Source organism: Morone saxatilis, unplaced genomic scaffold, assembly GCF_004916995.1.
Source record: "Morone saxatilis isolate NCDOM2014 unplaced genomic scaffold, NCSU_SB_2.0 Contig15, whole genome shotgun sequence".
In the NCBI taxonomy this organism is placed as follows: Eukaryota; Metazoa; Chordata; class Actinopteri; family Moronidae; genus Morone; species Morone saxatilis.
This window is the reverse complement of record NW_023339707.1, coordinates 14,011,404-14,027,009: the sequence shown is the minus strand read 5'-3', so window position 1 is coordinate 14,027,009 and position 15,606 is coordinate 14,011,404. Positions and strand designations below refer to the sequence as shown.

At 43.0% G+C, this 15,606-nt stretch overlaps 1 protein-coding gene across 1 annotated transcript; it reads left to right on the top strand.

Moving 5' to 3' along the window:
- Positions 1-837: 837 nt before the first annotated feature.
- Positions 838-13,798, top strand: LOC118324093 (protein Wnt-2b-A). Its single transcript, XM_035656236.1, has 6 exons — positions 838-2,070; positions 2,918-3,811; positions 6,439-6,659; positions 9,307-9,584; positions 10,184-10,448; positions 12,484-13,798. Exons 2-6 carry the CDS (start codon positions 3,630-3,632, stop codon positions 12,711-12,713), a joined length of 1,176 nt encoding a protein of 391 aa, XP_035512129.1. The 5' UTR covers positions 838-2,070; positions 2,918-3,629; the 3' UTR covers positions 12,714-13,798.
- The last annotated feature ends 1,808 nt before the right edge of the window (positions 13,799-15,606 follow it).

The window sequence follows — 15,606 nt, the reverse complement described above, 5'->3', positions numbered from 1 at the left end:
TTAGCATGGATAGCTGGGTGTACAAGGCATCCAACTTTAACACTGGGGACCGCTGTTCTCACCCCGTCTTCCACCAACAGTCAACTCTGGTTTCTTTTGACCACGATACTGATCTTCACCTGACCTCAACCAAATAGTTTTATTTGGCTGAACCAGGCAGGGGTCCAGACTGAAAACAGCCCTGATTTAAAAAAATGCAGGGGGGCTGCATTGGTGGGGGCTTGTTTAAGGTACTGATGAGAAATATGATCCATGAAGTCCAGTTTGAGTTACAGATTAATGCGTTTAAAGGATAATCAGATGTCGAAACACTGTACAAAAGTGGAGAGATATCAGACAGGATCTCAACAATCACAGGGTAAACAACAGATATACGGCGTTCGCATTACAAAGTAATCTAACAGGAATGTGTGCTTGCATGTATGATTGGCCAATGGTTCAACTTTTTCGTGAGATGATCACCCTTATTTGGCCGAAGCCACTGCCGCTGGCACCCCTGCGCTGCCGGATTGGCTCCATTCAAATGAATAAAGTTGATCTGAATGTGGCCTCAGATGTAGCAGCCCGCAGTATCTCTATGGGAAGGCCCTACAGACAACGCTGTCCTGCTGATACGGGAACCAGACCAGAAAACACCCACATGGGTCTTTTTATACGACAATGACAAATGAGTTATCATGTTGTTTAGGCTGGAGAAATTGTTATTACTATGAGTTGTTAGTCAAAGACTCCTTTTTCTCTTTGTCCTTCTTCCACCTGTCCCTTGTTCATGTTCCCTCAGACCTGCCCGGTGTTGAGTTTGCCCCTGCGTGTCCCATCAGTATGGGAACTTGGCCAGGTCTGATGACAGGCTGTCCTCCCTGCTCCAGTCTGCCAGGGGATGGGAATACATGCTGAGCTCATCCCAGGACTGCCTGACTGGTGACAGCCCACAGCATAATCCCCACAGGGGACACATTACTGGGCCATTAGTCCAACTCTTCCACCTTCAGTGCGTGCCTCTGGCTTGCCCTTGGTTCATTCAGCCCTTTCCACTTTCTCCCAGCAACTTTCCTTTCAGAAATAATCCTGAGTGATTATAATGTATCAACACAGAAATCAATTGGATTAGTCCAAAACCGCTGCCTCTGTAAATCTCACCTTTATCCCTCCTTCACCCCAGCGCAGCATTTAAACATAGCAACCCCCGTCAGTACTTTTCCTCTGAGGAGATGGTTGCCAGATTGGAGCTCGTACATCAGGGCAAACTTTTCCTCCAACTGACAAGAAGGCGCTTGACTCTGTTATTGTTTATGAGGAGAAAGCTGGGGTCAAGTTCACAGGCTGGGAGAGAGACAGAGAGAGGGAGAAAGTCTGTTCCAACTCCAGCCCCGTGAGAGAGAGCATAACTCAGCCATGTTTGTGCTTCCCTAATTCCTTTTGATTTAGCAGAAAATTGTGAGCTAAACTGCACCGCACAAATATTCACCACAGCTTAGCCTCTTTGCCTCACCTCGCGGCCTCTCACAAACCTGTACCCACTCCTGGTCTGCGTGTTTGTGCATGTGCTTGTCTCTGAAAACTTTTAAAAGTGTGTGTGTGTGTTAGTCCAGTTCTGACAGCAGCCTAAGCAAAAATACAAATGTCTCTAAAAGGAGCTTAGCTTTAACAGCAGCTTTGGCATAAACACTAGAACTGTTTTCTCAAGCTTTTGATGAAATAAGTGTTTGCAACAGCTATTGCTAATTCTAATAGTTTCAATTCCGAGAGGGATTTTCCTGATATGTTTACTTGTTTGTTAGTATTACTGGGTCAGCTGAACCAACTGTGGTATTCTTAATCCAATATCACAAACTCCCCAGAGAAGTTCAAGTCTACACTGATAAAAAAAACAGTGTGAATTGGTGTCTGTAAACAAGTCAAGCCGCCCGTTTTTGAGTGTGCGAAAGGTCTGTGGTTACTTAAAAGTGGATTTGAATCTGTCAGGAGCCGTTTGAGGACAAAGGGAAATATCAGAGATTTGCTGATAGATGACAGCTCACTGCCAAGCCTGTAGACAACCTGAAGATGCACACACACGTGGGAAGAAAGGTAAGGATTGTCGCTCTCCAGGGACAATGTACAGTTTGTGTGTGTGTGTGTGTGTGTGTGCATGCTTTATTCGAGCACTGTCTCAGCACTCTCCCTCTCTTACACATGTGGTTCATATTTAAGCCATAGTGCTGTTCCACTGGACGATTTTGGCTCTGTTCTTCCAGTCCCACATTCCCAGCTTTTTTCTCTGACTTTCATTTGTGCTGTGCTTTTGTCGGTGCGTAGCTGCAGGCGTGACAAATATTGAAATAAGTGTTTGTTAATAAAAATAACTTACACAATGTCACAGATTTACTTACTTAATTTATATCTTTATTGGGGACAGCACACGTGAATTAATGTTAATATGACGTAAGTGTGCCAGATTTAGCCAAAAATGTGCAGTCCATGGACAGGTTGATATTAACGTTAAGGTCAATGTTATGCAGTAATATGTGAGGGGTGTATGTGAGGACCAGCATGAGGAGCAGAAGAAGTACAATAATATGCAGTAAATATGACAGAGTTGATTCTAATTATTAATCATTGTGAATAACAACAGATGTTAGATAAAATGATATGTGTGAATACGAAATCCACTAAACTGTATCCATGACTGCAATTAATAATTGCACTTCCAACATATTAGTGCAGGCATTTGCTCTCTCATTATGTTTCTACAAAGAAATTATTGCACTTTGCAGTATTTTACATTGCAAATGGGAAAAAAAACTTTTTGTCAAACTAATTCCTTTATAATATATAAAAAAAACAATTTTTTCCTGTGATTTAATTATCCAGTTTTACAAGGTTGTAAAATGCAGGCGCCATCATTGGTTATAATAATTCCTGTCTGTGGTTACAGATGAACTCCTCACATTAGGACGTCTTGACCTCAACAGCAGCATCACCCCTCAACCCAGCACCAAGGCACACATGAAGGCACCTCTCTCCATCCATCCCTCTTTAATATCTCCTTCCTAGTCAAACTCTGTAACCCCAGCATCTGCCCAATGGGCGAGGGGAGCTGTCAGCAGCAAGCCCTCCCTCATCTCTCTCTCTACCCTCCACCCCTCTCTCTCTCTCTCTCTCTCTCTCAGCTCTGACTCTGTCCACAGCGCACTGATAAAGGAGAGGTCCGGTGTGAGCATCCGACCCAGCACAGAATCACACAGCCGACAGAACTGCAGAGAGTCTCCCATCTGCCAACCTTTGGCTCCAGCTGGGATTCGGATCCTATTTCTGCCTCTGAACTAAGCAAAAAAAAAACAAGGATAAGTGTTTTGGGGAGCTGACTGGAGAGGTGAGATAGCCGACACTTGTTGCTCGTCTTGTCAGGTAAACCTCCCGTCGGCAGGCAGAAGTGCTCAGTGGAAAGTCTGGTGCGCACATGGCACAGACAACGCGCTCCTCACACTTCTGACAGTCGCGCTATTAATATGGAGCCACACACTGGATAATGAGGCCTACCTACTGAATGGGTGCCTAACCTACTTCACATCAAACCTTCTCAGACTGATAAAGTTTTCTTCTGAAATCAGAAGAATTTTTTTGGTAGTTAAAAAAAGCGCAGAGCCATGCTGGGTTTAAACAGGATTCTGAGCCTCCGGACAGCCAGGATTCGGAGCTGTGGTTCGCCGGGAGCCAGACTCTCATCCCGGTCTCCTTCATGCCAAAACCCCGGTGCCAGTTCGAGGATTTACTGTGCATGTCTGTTGCTGCTGCTGGTGGTGACTCCTCGGGCGGACTCTTCATGGTGGTGAGTGTCTGCATCCCGCACACCTAGGCCTACCTGCCTGCCAACAAGATTTATGGGAGCAGAATTTCTACATTTTCTTTAGGAAGAACAATTACGAAAATAATAACAACAACAATAACAACATACCACTGATAATGATTATTGACTATTGTTGTCAGTTAGTATTAAATCAATAGTTTAACTGCGAATGGAAGGTAAGGAAAATGCCACACAATCTGAACACTGATCATTGATCTTAATCATTTGAATCGGAGCTGTAAGTACTGCGTGGCTTTGGCTCTTTCGTTAGAAACCTAAGGGATTCACACTGCCAACGAATTTAACTTATGATGCCTATTTTAATAATTGCTTTCCAAAAGAAAAAGCAAAAACCCGTTCCAATTAATTCGGAGCAGCGATTTTCCGACAGCAGACAGACAAGGCCATTATGAGGGTTGAGGGTTTGTATCAGTTAATTTATTATCGTTCTATAGCCGACAGTGCTTTTTTTTTTGCTGCTCAGATTTTTATCATTATTGTTCTTATTTGTGCTTTTTTTTGCTGCATAATCTGAACTCAAGAGGTTCATTAAAAAGTTTTATAGGCTATTATTTGTTACGAATGAGTGTATTGCCTTGTAATATTTATTGGGAAACGACCGCAAAGAAAAACTAAATGTGTTTTTATGTCATCGTTTAATTCAAGTCAAAATGATTTGCTCCTGAACAGAGTAAGAGAAAATTATGGAGAATTAACAGTGAAAATAGCATAAATTATGAGTCGGTGAACTAGATTCAAGCTTCTTCAGGATTTTGTTTCTAAAACGCATTTTCCTGCTGTCAGTTTGTTGGCCTGCCATATTGAGCAATAATAATAGAGCGATAAATGTAATTTATGCCGGCGCTGTTGGCTGAGCGCGTGTTCAGCTCAGCTGGAGCCTGTAGTCGACAAGGCAGAGCAGTCATTAATTCACCAGGTACCACACACACACACACACAGAGAATTTACTTCACTTAAATACCCCAAAACCAGCCATCTAGAGCATAGGTGAGGGGTGAAAAAATATCTCATTGCCTGCGCAATAACATGCGTGAAAATGTCCGTGTGTATGTGTGTGTTTATAGGAGAAGTGTCTGTGTGTGGGCGGGTATGGGGGTGATGGAATGCCTAATAGTTTGTGTAGATTAAAAGCAGTTATGGGGAGTAGTGGGAAGAGTGTGTGTGGAGGCTTTGGCTAAGCATTACTGGCTTTAAGGGGAATTTAGTGTAGGAGATACAGTATTTAACTGTTGATCAGATTTCTGTAGGTGTAGCCTCCAAGTGGTGATAAGGGAAGATCTGGGGGCTTTAACACAAAAATGATTGTTGGGGGTGTTACTGCCGCAAATGTATAATGTAATATAAATACATTACATTTTAAAATCATAATACAATTTATTATAATATAAAGAACGCCCACAGTTTCAAAGTATTTGTCAAGTCTGAACAGGAGCAAATAATGTGCACGTTGTTGCAAGTTTGACTTATGTTTGTTGTGTTCCAAGTCTCAAGTGTCAAGTCGCTTATTTGCTGCATGTTTAGCAAATGTATCAAGAAATCCCCAGACTAAAGTGAAATGATTTCCTACTGATGAAGCTGGAGGAAATGATTAGGTTATTAGTGTTTTGTTTTAGTGGCTGCGTCATCAGGAGTTCCCTATTTGTCTCCTACTCGTCTTCCTTCTATGATTCACAGTAGAGTCGCAGGGCTTTACAGCATGTTGTTTTAGACCTGTGGATATTGATTGATTATCCTATAAAATCCACAACTCCTCTTGACTCTCAACGAGAAAAGGAGAGAGAAAATTAAGTGTGAATTGCAGCCTTGGCTGCTTCCTTTGATGAGCACTCAGTTCGTATTCCTACCCCTTTCTAATCCCACTCTAGGGAGCAGAGAGCCTCCAGTCTCCATCCTCTTGCCCGGCCTCGTAAAACACGACCACACAGCTACACGCTCCCTGACCTCCCCTCGCTGACCCGCCAAAACCTTGCAGCCACCGAGCTACAAGAGGTTTCACGCCCGCGCACACATCGTCACGATTAGGTTTATTTCGGGCAAGCTCAAAGCAGCATTTATCTTTACAGGATAATGTAAGAGTCTGTTTTATTGGGACAGGGAGAAATACTGGAAGAAGCATGGAAGGGGAACTGTGAGTGAGATGAGAATGAGAACAGGCAGAAGACAGAGAGGAGTAAAGTGAGTAAATGGGGTCTTAGTTTGACAGGGTTATTGGAGGCCCTGGACTTTGTGCTCTGATTTGTGACGACATGATTTCAACTATCCCATTGGGAGACATTTAAACACACATACACATGCGGGTCTTGTGGGGAGAGGTTAAGTGCTTATTTATTTGGAGAGTGGAGTAAATGGTTTCCACTCCCCTCCTACTCGCAAACCTTAAACTGTTAAGTGTAGTGAACTCTGACTCACAGAAGACTGTTCCTGCATCTCTCTCTCCTTCATGTCACTCACCACTGCTGGGTGTGTGTGTGTGTGTGTGTACACACCTATCTTATGAGTGAACCGATGTGTACTAATCAATTGCAGCATACCATCAGTCACATCTGTGCTTCACACAAATTATATGAATGTGTTTTATGCATCTTCAGGTACATTGGTGCGCTCGGGGCCCGTGTGATCTGCGACAACATCCCAGGCTTGGTCAACAAGCAGCGGCAACTCTGCCAGCGCCACCCAGACATCATGCAGGCCATCGGCGAGGGCACCAAGGAGTGGATCAGAGAGTGCCAGCACCAGTTCAGACACCATCGCTGGAACTGTAGCACTCTGGACCGTGACCACACCGTGTTTGGACGTGTCTTGCTACGGAGTAAGTCCATGTGTGTGTCTACAACATGTACGCCCGTCTGATGACTGACTGTGTGGCCAGGGAGTACAGATACTAAACCTAAACCTGAGTCCCATCTGCTACTATCTCCCTGCTCACCCTTCTTCTTCACTTTTACTGCCTTATCTCTTCCTTCTCCTGTCTGTCCTTCTCGCCTCGCTCTGTTCTTTCTCCGATCTATCCATCTCATACTCACATATGCTGGTGCTCCGTGTTTATAGTCGCTAATGGACTGTTGTAATGCCTTATGGCCCGTCAATAAACACAGGGGCTTCGAGACGTGGGCTTGTCGTCATATTATTTTTCCACTCCTGCAAGATCTCTCTGCTTTGTAACAGATTCATGCCTATACACACATGCACACAGGCGCACATGCTTGTTAACATACATATTTCCAACTATCTTTGTAGCCAGTGCAGGCATAATTCCTCCTTATGAAGGGTTTTATAACTGCAGACAGTCTGAAACACAAGTATTTATTAAATGACCTGATAGCCAAGTAATATTGGTTTCTTAAAATAAGCTGGGTATTTTGCATGAAACCTTAAATGATAACTGTTCTTTAAGCTCTGTATCAAACATTATTTTTGCAATGATAAAGATAATGCAGTAGCTGGTAGAGCTTACTGCTGCATTCTGAATGCAGAGCACGGACACAGTGATGCACCTGTGAGTCTCTCTGATACTGACTCTGCTTTAACTTTTGCACTTTTTGAGCAAGGCACAACTGTAATGTATCTGGGCTCAGTTTGCACAAAATATGATGCTTGTCTGAACAGACTTAGTATCTTACGTCTCTGACTCTCCTCGGCTTGTAACTGTCCCTCTTCCAGCCATCCTAAGCATGTGTGGGGGCCAGTGATGCATGGAAAAAAGTAGCAGATATGGAGATACAGGCTGCATGTGTGTGTGTGGCGGAAAGGAATAAACAGTAATGTAGATGTAAATATTTAGAGATATTCTCACTGTCAGACAAACAGCACAGGTTTGAATGATGACCACCAATGCCCTCCTCCATCCTCCCCCACACACACCCCCTCAACAGCACCCACTGCTCTCCTCTCCTCAACCCAGAGATGGAATGGGACATTCAAGTGAATACAGAGCAAACAGGTTGGATCACACAAACTCTTCTAGCCTGGGTTGATTCAGATGGATTTACAGAGTGTATCTTGTTTTCAGGTACTAAAGAGCCCCACCCTTAGTCATTTAAAATCAATACTATATCAGTTAGTTTTGGGACATTAGTTTGAAGTGCTGGTACTTGAGTATTTCCAGTTCATCAAACTTTATCCTTCATTATTGCATCACTCATGGGTTTACATGTTGCTTTGCAGGACAGACTTTTAAATTCAAAACCAAATTTATTAATGTAAAAAAATGTAATGCATTATTATTTCTCCTCGTCTGCAGATTTTGGAATAGTTTGCTACAGCTTTTAAATACTTCTAACATCTTGAGGTTGTGATCAAACTAAAACAATTATGTATATGAGCATGGTTAGAACCCGAGACAGTTCAAAAGAGCCAAGAGACATATGTCTGATGCACCTTTTGTTAACATGCAACTGCGAGCCAACCTAATATAAAACAAGATTAAAAGTCTCACATCCTGTTTACACAGATCGCATCACGAAAGCACCACGTCCACAGCACAGCAGTTTCGGTCCTCCGTCAGTGTCTTTGGAGGACTGAGGCTAGGATGCGTTCAGTCACAGTGCTGCAATGTGGTCACCCATGTTTTGGCAGCGTTCAGAGAACAATGCAAAAACGCATATAAACGCAGTGAAACGAGTTAATCTTCTGGGGAGCATGAATATGCTTAGCACATTTCATGGCAATCATTATTTAGCTATATTTATTTATTCAATATAAAATTTTTAGTAGACGTAGTTGTTTAGTTGTGCTGATGTTCCTTGTGCGTAAGTGTGCACAAGATGAAAAGGTTGTATGGTCAACAAAACCATCATTCATGCTCTAGGAACCATAAAAGTCCACACAAAAATTTATAGAAATTCAACAGTTGATGATTAAAAGCATTGATTCCAGGTGGTTGTCAAAAGTGAACAAAATGATTTGTATTATGTGAGTGACTAAAGATGGCGTTCTACTATCTTTTGCTGCCATGTTGTAATTTGGGGCATTCATTCCCACAGGCCCTGCAAAAAAGCAACTGTGACCAAACACTATAACTAATTCTCTCACACAATAGATGAGTCATATTCTAAGGAACTAAAGAGACCGGAAAAGCACAGCAATGGTAGAAAATGCTGTCATGACATCACCCTGGCGCTGATTAATGGGGTATCACTGTGTCTGTATTTAAACAATTTATGTGAGCAGAGGAGAGCCCCGCAGCTGGGATTATTTCCATGATAATATTTAAACAGAGCTGTCCTATACTCCACATCAGGCCTGATATGCCCCCGTCAGCTGCACCTTATGTCCTGATGGCTCATGCCCAGGCCTGGTCAAGGCATTATCTGTATCTGTGTATGCATGTTAACATGCGGGCTGCATGTTAAGTCTTCTGGTCTTAAAAAACTCTACAGTATTGCATGACACAAGTAACTGTCTAATCTCTCTGTATTTTCTTTGTGCTTTTTTTGTGCCCTCTGTCTCTTTCTCAGGCAGTCGTGAAGCAGCATTTGTCTATGCCATCTCCTCAGCAGGAGTGGTGTATGCGCTTACTCGCGCCTGCAGCCAGGGGGAGCTGAAGACGTGTAACTGTGACCCACACAAGCGTGGACGGGCTAGCGACGAGAGAGGAGAGTTTGACTGGGGTGGCTGTAGTGATAACATCAACTATGGGATAAAGTTTGCCAAAGCCTTCATAGATGCCAAAGAGAGGACTGTCCGAGATGCGCGGGCGCTTATGAACCTTCACAACAACCGTTGTGGCAGAACAGTAAGTGTGTGATTACATCATAATACCCAAATAATGAAAAAAATCTCACTCATTTACAAATGTTTGCCTAAGTTTTGATATATCTGCATCTTGGATCCCATTTAAACGATTCCACCTGCATTGTAATTGAATCTCTATATGCAAATCTGGTGGGTGGAGCAGGAAAACTAGTGGAAGATGCAGAGTTGGGTTTATTATCAACTTATTGAAGGAAATCTTTTTCTCAACAACATAGCCAAATTGTACAGACTGCATTCACATCCTTGCTTGGATCCAATCTCAATGTGAGCCAGACCAACTCACAAGGTCACCAAGGTCTGGCCAATTAAATATTTAATCTATAATAATGTCTTCAGTTCATAAAACTGTAAGATGAGCTCCATTTTATCTATCTCAAAACCTTGGCAGATGACACAAGAGAATATCTGCAAGACTAGATACCACTAGAGATACATTAAATAAGAAATATGGTTTCATGAGAGTTCGTTAAACGAGCCTTTTAAGAAATGTTTCGGCCTTAGTGCTGCTTTTTAGAACGTGTAAACTAATATTTCAAGATGGCTAAAACACACAATCCCCACTTCTCTCTATACATTTAGGCAGTGAAGCGATTCATGAAGCTGGAGTGTAAATGTCATGGCGTGAGCGGCTCTTGCACGCTGCGAACATGTTGGATGGCCATGTCAGACTTCAGGAAGACTGGTGACTACCTGAGGAGGAAATACAATGGGGCCATCGAAGTGACGATGAATCAGGACGGGACAGGCTTCGCTGTAGCAAACAAAGCCTTTAGGAAGGCCACCAAGAACGACCTGGTCTACTTTGAGAACTCTCCGGATTACTGCCTACAAGACAAATCAGCAGGTAAGACGGCAAAGGGAGAGAAGAAGGCGGAGAGGCAGTTTTTCATGGATGTTGATGGATTTCCCCGACTGTCTTAAGTTTTAGGGGTGTTATGTGTATGTTGTGTATATGTTCATGCATGACTAGTGTGTTTATGTGTGCAATGGTAGTCAGATAACACAGCAGGCCTCCTGTGTGAGTACTGTGGAAGCTAATATCCTCGTACCCCGGGGACATGGTCTTTCTGTGACCACCTGACCTCTATCAGTCTCTGTCAACACACACACATACACACACACACACACACACACATATATACACACATATACACAACCCCATGGTCAGAGGATGTGTTCAACACCATTCACCAAATCAGTTCTGACTCTTTCTGCTTGTTGATGGATGAAACACTGTCAGTCAAACTTTTACGATATTTAACATGACCTCCATCACTCAGAAGCTCTGTCCAGTTCTTCCTTGCTCCCTTTGTCGGGCTTCATCCCTGCGTCCATCCTCCCCCTCTTTCTCACCTTCCCAGTGGAATCCACAGCCTAGGGACACAAGCAGCTAATTTAAAAAAAAAAAAAAAAATCACTTCTGTCTGTCACAGTCTCTCCCTCTCTGTCTGTCTGAACTAAGCGTAGCTGGAGGGCAGAGTGGGCCTCAGAGTGTGAGAGCCTGTCTGTCTGTCACGCTCCACTGTCCATTTAACCCTCACACACACTCACACACATAGAGTGGCTTCAAAGGGAGCAGTGGCTTGGGAAAGGCAGTGTAACTATAGGCCACTCTACCAACACTGCATAGTTGTGTGTGTGGGTCTGTTGTTCTATGGGCAGCTTGTTGTGATAGGTAGCAGTTCAAACAGGGAGCTTCTCACACGAAACACCAGAACTAATCTCTGTGGGGATGACATTCACATAAGACACAGACAATATGCCACTGCATTAGGTAATAGCCAGACTTCCAAACACTCCGATACACTCAACAACAGTGACTAGCAGATCAGATATCGAACCAATCCGAGAGCTAAAGTGAAGCTAAAACTTCTGGGTCTTGTTCCAAAACTCATTTTAAAATAGTAACATTGGCAATAACGCAAATTGCTAAAGGTCATTGTAATGTTCAATTTGGTATTTCTGTTTTTAGCAGCCTCTAACGAACACCATTTTAATGCCAGGTTAATGCCATGTTTATCTTTTCTTTTTAATTATGAGTAGCTGAGCCGTGAAAACTATTCAAGTTAGCCTCTAAGCTGTAATTGTGTCAGAGATATTGGGAATTTCTGACAGCTATGCAGCTTTCACTTCAGACGAGTCAACAAACTGCTGGCAACATGGCTACAAAGTCACGCTTGCAAGTATCGCTTGCAAGTAAACAAAACCCATCTTAAAACTAACAAAATCCATTCAACTAATTTAAGGTGTCTATACATAAACAGTTTTTATCTGGTTTTATTTGTTAACAAAGTAACTCAAGTAGCTAATTTAAGCTATTCAAATGCGGTCACTATACCCTCTTGGTATGATGCCTGAACACTCCCAAGTAAGAATAATAGGAGGTATTCTTATTCTTCCCATTCTGTCAACATTGCCTGAATGCAGCATAAATGTCACCAGTCGAACAGTGAGTTATGAAAATGGACAGGCAGGGCAAAATGGCATAGTAACCCAGGAACACATTTCACAAAAAGTAACCCTCAATTAGAGATTGCATTAAGTTACAGACGCTAGTGGAACAGCAGCTAGACTAGGGCTGCGACTCAATATTGCTGGCCTGCCGAATGTTTTCTCGATTAACCGATTGTTTGGTCTATAAAATGTCAAACAATGGTGAAGCCCAAGGTAACTAATTATGTGTTTTGTTCCAACCTAAACCAGATATTCAGTTTCAGCACTTGCTGATTAATTTTTTATTTGATTTGATCGATCTGTAGAAATAACCTGCCACTTCTTGTTTTTTTCTGTAGAAGAATTCATAGAGAAGTACAACTCAAAGGACCAGTTAAGAAAAACTTTTAGCTTTCATTAGCTAACTACTCTGTACTCTTGTGCAGGCTCCCTGGGCACGGCTGGGCGGGTCTGTAATAAGACATCACGTGGCACAGATGGCTGTGAGGTCATGTGCTGTGGGCGGGGCTACGACACCACAAGAGTCAAGCAAATCACCAAGTGCGAGTGCAAGTTCAAATGGTGCTGCGCCGTGGAGTGTAAGGACTGTGAGGAAGCTGTGGACATACATACATGCAAAGCCCCCAAACGAGCTGAATGGCTGGACCAGACCTGAGGACACGCCCCATCCGCCCCCTGTAATGCAGCCCCACCCCTTTCCCCCTTACAGGACATCCTGTGGAACATGGCATTCTGGGAAAGTTTGTCCAAAAGTGCTCTGCATCTCCGCCCTCTCCTGCCCCCATCTTGGTTCATCATTGCATGGCTTTTCTACCTGTCTCTGTGAAAGCACTAGAATTCAGTACCCATCAATATGAATTATTACCCGTTAGCCCCTGTTTGTGAATGGCCCTGTGACTGAACTGCTGGGATCAGATGATGAACGGTGAAACCAGTGAACACTTTGGGGTTCGGGCGGATTGGGCTTTTATCACAGATTCAGTCCAGACGGCCTTTTTACTAGTGTGTGGTTCTGGTTTAAAAATGGTTTGCTGCTTTCATGATGCTTTAAAGACACATTTTTACATTAAGTGAGCCTTCAAACGTATCCAGTATTATTACAACATCATATACTCACATAGTTTTCTTTCTTTTTTTGGGGAAATACACTTTTCTACCAAAAACAAATACTTGGTTGGACTTTGGTAGGTAGCTTGACAAGTGCCCTTTGAGAAGTGGACATCTAAGTGCAAGTTTGGCTCTGTGTGGCCAAACAGAAGTCCAGGCAGAGGACTACAAGGGAGGACAGGGAGTTGGACACCAAATGAATAAATGGACGGATGTGTCATTGGAACTTTGAATGCAACTGTAAACAAAAGAAAAGGAAAAAAAGAAAAGAAAAGAAAGAAAAAGTTGTTTAAAGTGATTTATTTAAATTGTAAAGTGTTGCTTTATTTCTCATCTGCGGATGAGACTGCACTACATTGGCTGACACGATGAGAGAGAAGAGCACTCCCATTATTATACAGTGTACTCTAGTTTTCAGTGTGTAAGACGACGAACTGCTGCTGACAAGTAGAAGAAGAAGAAGAAGGAGGCCTGGACGGTCATTAAGTCACACGTAACCACAGCATCAAACAGATTTGACTTCTCTGCTCTCCAGCTTGCTTGTATAACATTGTGTATATTACCTTATCTAAACAGATGTTCATATGAAATATATGGTGCATTAGTATCACACTGGAATCTTTGTTTTTTGTTCAGACAGACAAACATGGAGGTTGAAAGCAAGAAAGAGACTAGATAGCGCCGAAAGCGCAGAACTAGTGTGTCAGTGTGACCGTGCAAAACAGTGAGTAAGTTCTGCTGGACCACTGTCGTAACCTCCACACACACACACACAATCGCTGCTCCTCACCAGCATGAGTTGAGAGACACCGGGGCAGTAAGAATACAATCTATGTTAGTAACAAAGGCTGATTCAGTGTGAGTAGGGGTGGGGTGAGTTATATCAGTCAAGGGGAGGGAAGTGTTTGATTAAAGGCCCAACCTAAGCCCCAACCCCTGCTGGCCTCATCCCACCCCTCGCTATGTGGAATTCCAGGTGGGTCCCAGGCTAATGACTAGATGGCTGTAATTACCCGGGGCTGTTGATAGCTGGTGATTGGACATGGTCGTGCCACAGAGGACCTAGTGTGGGCTCCTGCTGGGACCACATTTAATCAAAGGCTTCTTGGCCGGCTTATCAAAGGGAATACTTTCCAGCAATCTTCTCTGCCTCAGCCCCCTCTGCTCCCCAGACTCTCAGTCCAGTTCAGTCTCTGTTACATTAGAGCCCAGAGACGCCTGATAATGTGGATTCAAATAGGATATCGCACACAAGCGCAAACTTAAGACAAAAGCAATGTGTAAACCCAACTGCATGGCCAAATGATACAGCATTAATGCATTGGCTTTTTACTCAGCAAACCTGTACTGTCTTATGCATCTACTGAGTTTTCTATTTTTTTATTTTTTCTCACCCTGTGCACTGTGTTGGTCAATGAGTCCTGGTGATAAGATCATCTCTCCTTGCCCAGGCTTGGGACAGGATGCAGCGATGTTCAGGCCTGATTGGAAACACCAAACACAGGAAATGTAAGGTATCTGCACTGGAGATACCTTAATGCAGGAAGCAGATACAAACTCAGATACAGCTATTCAGATGACAATACCATATCATAAAAGTCGTTAATGAATTAATGTTAGGCAACTCATGATTCACCTTTCAATCTACCAACCTCATTTGCCCCCAAAAAGAGCTCTCAACATCCTAGAAGTGGACTTTTAATAGCCACGGGAGGCCCATATCGTTAGATAAGATAAGCTTTATTGTGCCTTTGGGTAATATTATCAAGCAATTCCAGTCATTGAGCCAGAGAGAGATCAATCCGAGACGGCAGCTTCATGTAGCCATACAATTTGGTTGTGACCCTTACAAAATTAAAAGGGACACACCTGTACTTAACAACAGTGGCTGAATATTGAACTACTGTTACCTTGCCATGTCCCGCCCCTAAGAGAGGACTTTGGATTGGTTTGCGATCGCAGGTTTTTTATGCGCTCTCTAATTTGTTTCCCACCCAGCTATTTGGCCAACAAGTGGCTGAAAAAAAGTCCCTCAGTCTCTATTGAGCAAAGACATTTACGACACTTTTAAGTCTAGGTTCAGTTCAGTTTTAATTGGCCAAGTTAAACAGAGATATGGGAATGAGAGTGGTGAAAAGAAGTCAGTACAAGCTTTTCAAGAATATCATACAGGTTTTAAAACAGAAACCCCTTAGGTTAAGAGCAAAGTTATTTGGAAAGAACATACCAGTGAACAAGTAAAAATGACCTTTGTAAAACGTCCATCACAGTTTACAGACCCGACTCAATGTTTTCATTCTTTTGACCTTCAGTACCTGTGTGGTAGTTGATGCATCCACAAAGTTTTCCCAGTGCAATGAGGGATAATTATGTTATTACAGACATTAAAAACGGTACACTAACTTGGCTTTAACCTCCAAATAAAGTGGTTTAGACAATCT